This window comes from Poecilia reticulata, unplaced genomic scaffold (assembly GCF_000633615.1).
Source record: "Poecilia reticulata strain Guanapo unplaced genomic scaffold, Guppy_female_1.0+MT scaffold_233, whole genome shotgun sequence".
In the NCBI taxonomy this organism is placed as follows: domain Eukaryota; kingdom Metazoa; phylum Chordata; class Actinopteri; order Cyprinodontiformes; family Poeciliidae; genus Poecilia; species Poecilia reticulata.
In genome coordinates this window covers 270,950-277,441 of record NW_007615027.1, presented here as the reverse complement: position 1 = coordinate 277,441, position 6,492 = coordinate 270,950, and the positions used below count along the sequence as shown (strand labels likewise).

The window sequence follows — 6,492 nt, the reverse complement described above, 5'->3', positions numbered from 1 at the left end:
TCTGGTCCTGGTCCGGGTTCTGGTCCAGGTTCTGGTTCTGGTCCGGGTTCTGGTCAGGGTCCAGGTTCTGGTCAGGGTCCAGGTTCTGGTTCTGGTCCGGGTTCTGGTCCAGGTTCTGGTTCTGGTCCGGGTTCTGGTCCAGGTTCTGGTCCAGGTTCTGGTTCTGGTTCTGGTCCGGGTTCTGGTCAGGGTCCAGGTTCTGGTTCTGGTCCGGGTTGTGGTCCAGGTTCTGGTTCTGGTCCGGGTTCTGGTCCAGGTTCTGGTTCTGGTCCAGGTCCAGAGGTCTTCCTGGCACCGTCTGCTTGGAGATGGTTTTGCTCCAGAAGGTCCAGGTTCTGGTTCTGGCCCGGTTCTTCTGACCATCAGTCAGTCTGTTTACTTTGCTGAGGTCATTTTCACACCTTCAGGGCCCAAACGGGCCGACCGGCTCTCTCCCCACAGCATGACTCCACCGCCTCCTGCTGGCCGTGTTGGGCTGTGGTTCCGTCCATCTGGACCGTCCAGGKCTGCTCAGCATTCATCATGTTCTGGTTCCTCCTCGTGGCCCAACAGTCGGTTTCTGAGTCACATCCAGCCTCTGTGGAGCCGACGGCTTCGGGTTCGTGGGTCTCCAGAACCAGCAGCTTCACTGGACCCGGGACCGTAGAACAGAAACTTTCCTCATTTCCCTTCATCTGAATCACAAACCTCTTTACGCTGAGTTTTAGTTAAATGTTTTCATTCCTGTCTGATCTTTTCTCTTTCACCTGGTGAACTGATCAGCCCAGGTGGTCCGAACAGACAGAACCATCTGAGTTTAATGGAATTAAATCTTTATGACACTTGAATAAATTTGCATAATAATCTGGAAGCTGGTGTACGATCAACGCTGTGAGAACTCCACCTTCCCCACTGCACGGTGGTGGCAGCATCATGCTCTGGGCCGCTTCGCTCCAGCAGGGGAGATGGTCAGAACCTGTTGGAGTCCAAAGAATGACGAGACGCTCCAAACATTTACAAACCGTTTCTGTTCCTGGTTCAGGGTGTGAAAACTTTGGTAAACGTTTCAGCGACATGGAGAGAAACTCATCAGGCTGGATTCTCCCTGCCAGGCAGCAGGAACCGGTTGGGCTCCTCTGGTCACCGCAGCCAGTTATGCAATCCTGGACTAAAATAGACTAATGCCCCGAATGCCCCAGATGCCCCAGATGCTCCAAATGCCCCAGATGCCCTGAATGCCCCAGATTCCCCGAATGCCCCAGATGCCCCCAGGCGTCTCGTCCCGGTAAATAAAACGGTTTCACACCAAACGGGACCAAAAGCCGGTTCATCATCTCAGACAGCAAAGGAACCAAAACTGGAGAAAAGTTCCAGATTTTTCTTCAGGTTGTCAAAGTTCACGTGTTCCGATCTGTTCATGTTGGACTTTTTAAGAGGAAAACTTTAATTCAGTTTAACCGATTCACATCAAACAGAAACCAGATTAAAAAAATCTCATTTCTAAACAGAAATGAAGCCGTTTTACCGTCAGAGCAGCTAAATAACGATTAGCGCCTCAGAGACAAATGTTTTACTTTAAATATTTTCTATCAACACCAAGTGGCTCCAGCAGGTGGCGCTCAGTGTGACCAGCTGTGTGTTTTTATATCAGTGAGGTTCTGGTGGCGCCGGTACTGTTGGACTTTATGCATCTGTTCTTTTTAACCAGATTGAATTCTGTGTTTTTCTATTTTGTTGATTTTTATTTGCATCAGATCAAGTTTGACTTCAGAGTCGGTGATAAAATGATACGTTGGTAAACCAGAGAGCCGCTTTATGCAGTTTGATGTGATTCAAGTGGTTTAATAAGCATTTGGTCATTTTTACAGTTATATCTCTGCTTCCTGCTGTTCTTGATTTTCTTCCCGTTCGTCCACCCAGTTTTAGATGGTTTGTCTCAGTCTGGTTAACAACTTTCCATTTATTCAGTTTGTTTTGTCCTCCGTGTCTTTGGGTCACTTCCTGAATGAAAACCTTCCATGTCTGTTCATCTTAAGTATCTGAGATCCTGTTTGGTGTGAGGGACATTACCGTCGTTCTGCAGTGAACATTGCAGACGTTTATGCAGGTTTGACCGCCTGAAGTGATGTTTGACAACAAATGGATGAAGGTAACAGGAAAACCTCTTATTTGTGTAATAAATATTGTTCATTTATTCTGGTTGTTTCTTGACGGAGTCATAACAATTTCATAAACTTTTGGCAACTTAAATCACACATTTCACCGAGAAACACTGAGAAAAACCTTCATGAAGTGAGACATGAGGCTGCAAATCTTTGAAAATGTTCAGAAACTGAGCAGTGGGACAATATTTTAAACTTCACATCATGATGGATTCTGCAGCTTCTTCACTGCAAAAACAATAAATATGGTTTTTAGTTTTAACTTCAAATATCTAGAAATAAAAACATTTCAGAAAGTCGTAGGAGTTTCTTTAAAGTCCCTGCAGATTTTTTCATTAATAACGTGTTGATGTGTTGCTGGTGACCGAGCCGAACGTGTCGGGTCAGCAGCGCTTTGTGCTCTAACTGGACCTCAGGCAGAGGTTCTCCGGTACCACCCTCAGAGGAGACGCATTCACCGTGTTCAGGAACGGGAACAGTTTCTCACKGAATGAGTGTGAGAAGGTGTGAAGGTGTGTGTTGGTGTCGAGGTCGAAGAACACCAGCTTCCCCCGGTTCCAGTCCAGATGGACTCTGATCCGGCTCAGCCTTCCCATCGGTTCCAGAACCGTGGACGGTTCCGACAGGGCCCGGGCCACGTACTGACCGTCAATGCAGCCGATTCTCCACAGACGAGTCGGATGAATTCCTTTCCTCTGGACGTCCTGCGAGGCGACTCCCACAAACCAGTCTGTGTTGTCTCCAACCTCGACGTCCCAGCTGTAGGTTCCCGTCATGAAGCCCTCCGAGCCCAGGACGATGCGGAAGAAGTCAAACCTCTCCGGGTTGTCGGGAATGTTCTGCTTCTGGCCGCATCTCACGCTGGTCAGGTCTTCAGACAGGATGAGCTCAAAGTTCGCGCTGTTTGGATCCAGAACCACAGGAGTGTAGGACACCAGATGCTTCATCTTGTTCCAGATRTTGAAGCTCAGGTTGCCCAGGTGTTTGGCCACATCTATCAGGGCTCCAGAGACAGGCTGAGGACTGTCCAGCAGGAGGCGCTGTTGGATGGTTTCTGCAGCAGTCCTAAAGCTCTGCAGCATTACGGCATCCTCAGCCTTCATCAGTCCCTCTGTGTCTCTTATTGTCCGTGAAAGAGCAGCGATCTCTCTGCTCAGGGCATCGATCTTTAGGCTKAACTTCTGAGTCTTCTTGCTTTCTTCTGTCCTCAGAGCAGCAATCCTGGCGTCTTCCTCCTGGTGGAGAAACAGATGGAGCTTCCTGAACTGCTCCTTGATCCGTCCCTCGGTTTGCTGGGCCTGGAGCTTAATGTATCCAGCTGTCTGATCCAGGTTTCCCTTCTCTTCTTTGAACACCTTCAGTTTGTCCAGCAGCGGCCTCAGGGCCTTTCTCAGCTCATTTCTCTGACCCTGAGCTGCTTCATTCACAGCTTGGAGTTTGTGTCCATAATGACCATCTGAATGCTGGCAGACGAGACATAAAAGTTCCTTGTCATCCACACAGAACAGCTTGAATCTCTCACCATGCCGCCGGCAGCAGACATCTGGTTTTGTAACTTCCTTCTTTCGTGTCAACAGGAATCTGTCACAGAGAATTTTTAAAGCCAGGTTGCATGGAGGGTCACTTGTAGCAGATTCTTCCTTACAAAGTGGACACTCCAGTTTCTTCTTCCCTTCCCACCAGCTTTTCAGGCAGAGTCGACAGAAGCTGTGGCTGCAGAACAAGACAACTGGGTCCCTGTACACGTCCTGGCAGACGGGACAGCAGAGGTCCTCCTCCACTCTGAGAGACATTGCTTCTCGTCTTTTCAGTTAAAACTCAATCCACATCAGTGCTGAGGTGAGTCTCCTGCGCTGCTCGTCCTCTCAGTGGAGTTAGTTTGAACCATGCAGGCTGTTCTCGTGTTCATGCTGATGAGGAAGAAGGACGCGTGTTTACTGGAAAACCTCCGTATGAAGAGCAGGCGGAGCTTCTGTCTTCATCAACAGTCTTTACCTTGAGCAGGAGTTAATAATACATAATATGGCTCATCTTTGAGGCATTTCAGATTTTATGGCTGCGTTTCTTTAAATCAAGGTCATTCCTAAGAACTCTGACAGATTTAGTGTCAGAGCTGAAAGCACAAAGAGTTTTGAACATTTTATGTTGTTTTACCAACTAGCTGCCAACCCAGTTACTTACATTCAGTCTGAGCCTTTAAAACGTCAGAGCACTTTTATAAAATGACGTTATTTTGACAGAAAGGCTCATTTTTCTTCATTTAGGTAACGAAGATCATTTTATTTCTATAGCACATTTTCAGCAACAAGGCAACTCAAAGTGCTTGAATTGCACTTTGAATTTTACTGATCAATACAGTAAAACTGGGGTTAAACAACAGCCTGTTGTTTTTACAGCCACATTTTCATCAGATGAAAACAAAGACTGGTTTTCCACAGAAGTGTTTAACTTCGATCTCTGGTTTCTCTGCATGGCTGCTTAAAATGTGACGTCATGACAACAGGACTGACGGCTTTTCGTCTCGACAAAAACCAAAAGATGTGGCTGTAGAAACAGCTTTGAATGCATGAGGAGATGTGCACAAAACCTGACTGGTTACAGTTCTTTGCTTATTTATTTCCATCACTTCAATCTGTTTATGTTCAAATGTTTATTAAAACATAAAAGTGTTTTTCAGAAATTGGATACTAGAAGCTGAAGCCGGTCAGAAAGTCCCAAACATGGCTGATGGTATTTCTGAAATATTTATCACATCCAGTAACTGGGTTACATGACATGCGCAGAAAATATCTGCAAACAGGAGAGATGACGTGTTGGGAAAGGATCAGGAATAGTTAAATGCTGATGGAAAATGATTAATTGGTTGTCTGCATATCAGTCATTTCCAGCTAAACAGACTGAACTCAGATTTAGGTCTGCAGACTGAGGAAGACCAGCTGCCTTCCTCTGGAAACATCCTGTTGCAGTTTTCCAGCTCCTCTAACTGGGCTGCTGATGTTTCCCACATATGTAGCCATGCACACCACGTTTTCCCTAAAGTAACACTCGGCATTCATTTTATTAGTAAGCTATTTTTTAATAGCAGCACATATTATTTTCCTTACTCTTATTTTTGACCTTTGTGTGAATCTACATGCTCCCATTTTCCACAATGACACCCAAATCTTCCCCTCTGTGGGACAATAAAGAATATTTATTTTCTATTCATTCAGGCTTAGCTGGCCAGTATGAAGGATTAACTAGTATTCAATAGTTTTCCCACAACAAACTGGACATTTGTCTGCAGAAATCCTTTAAATGTAAAACTATAAAGCCCATGGACCAAAGACTTTTCAGCCATGAGGAACCTGAATGACAAAACCAGCAACTTGTGGGCATTTATAACTCCAGCAGCAAAGATGCACATTTGGTAGTTAAACAGTTAAAGGTGGAACTGCGAGGCTATTCTTAGATCCTGGTCTGACAGTCACTGACATGTTAAAGGACGAGCCGGGGAACATGTTGGCATGCTGCCCACAAACATTAAGAGGTATGAAGTCAGACCAGATGAAACATTCCTGACAGAAAACAAAGAGCTGGAGGGAAACCAGGTCTCCAGGTCTGCTTCCAAAAACTGGAATTATCACATCAGGAATCTGTCAATTAGTCCTGGGAGAAACAAAAGACTGAGAAATTAAAAAAGGACTGAGTGAGGATGTGATTTTGATCAGCTGAGATCAGCGATGGCGTCTATGGAGGAAGGATCTGTGGCTACGCTGGTTTGTGCATATGGGACGCAGCCGTCTGCACCGAGGCAGCGCTGCAGTTCACTTCCTCCAACAGTGAAGAAAAAAGTTGGAATGCACCAAACGCAGCACCCAAGAGCGTCACCATGGATACGTAGACGGCTCATCGGGCCGGTCACAGCATCCGCCATATTGAATGTGGCATGTCTGCCAGTAAGCCAGTACAAGTAAATGGACCAAACTTCATGAGGCACAAAGTATTTTAAGCAAATGCCTGTTATTGACACGTTCTGTCAAATCAAAGAAAACTAAAGACATTTTTAAAGCCCAGAACCAGACAAAGCGCAGCCCGAAGACCCTTATGATGCACAACAACCTTGGATCTGGCGTTTCCTCGGCCGTACGCGGGTCACCGGGGCCCCACTCTGGAGCCCGGCCTGGAGGTGGGGCACGATGGCGAGCACCTGGTGGCCGGGCTTTTACCCACGGAGCCCGGCCGGGCTCAGCCCGAAGAGGAGACGTGGGTCCCCCTTCCAATGGGCTCACCACCTGTCCGAGGGGCCAAAGGGGTCGGGTGCAGTGTGCTATGGGCGGCAGCCAAGGGAGGGGACCCTGGCGGTCTGATC

The 6,492-nt window shown here is 47.0% G+C and overlaps 1 protein-coding gene across 2 annotated transcripts in view; it reads right to left on the bottom strand.

The window, feature by feature from the left end:
• Positions 1-1,503: 1,503 nt before the first annotated feature.
• LOC103460370 (nuclear factor 7, ovary-like) overlaps positions 1,504-6,492 on the bottom strand; it is an 8,440-nt gene continuing 3,451 nt past the window's right edge. The window contains exon 2 of one of the 2 annotated variants that reach the window (XM_008402497.2): positions 1,504-4,051. In XM_008402497.2, the coding sequence (XP_008400719.1) occupies positions 2,543-3,934 (1,392 nt within the window). In that variant the 5' untranslated portion in view covers positions 3,935-4,051 and the 3' untranslated portion in view covers positions 1,504-2,542. Of the gene's footprint in view, positions 4,137-6,492 lie in introns of both variants that reach the window. The other variant, XM_017303256.1, reaches the window with a different exon arrangement.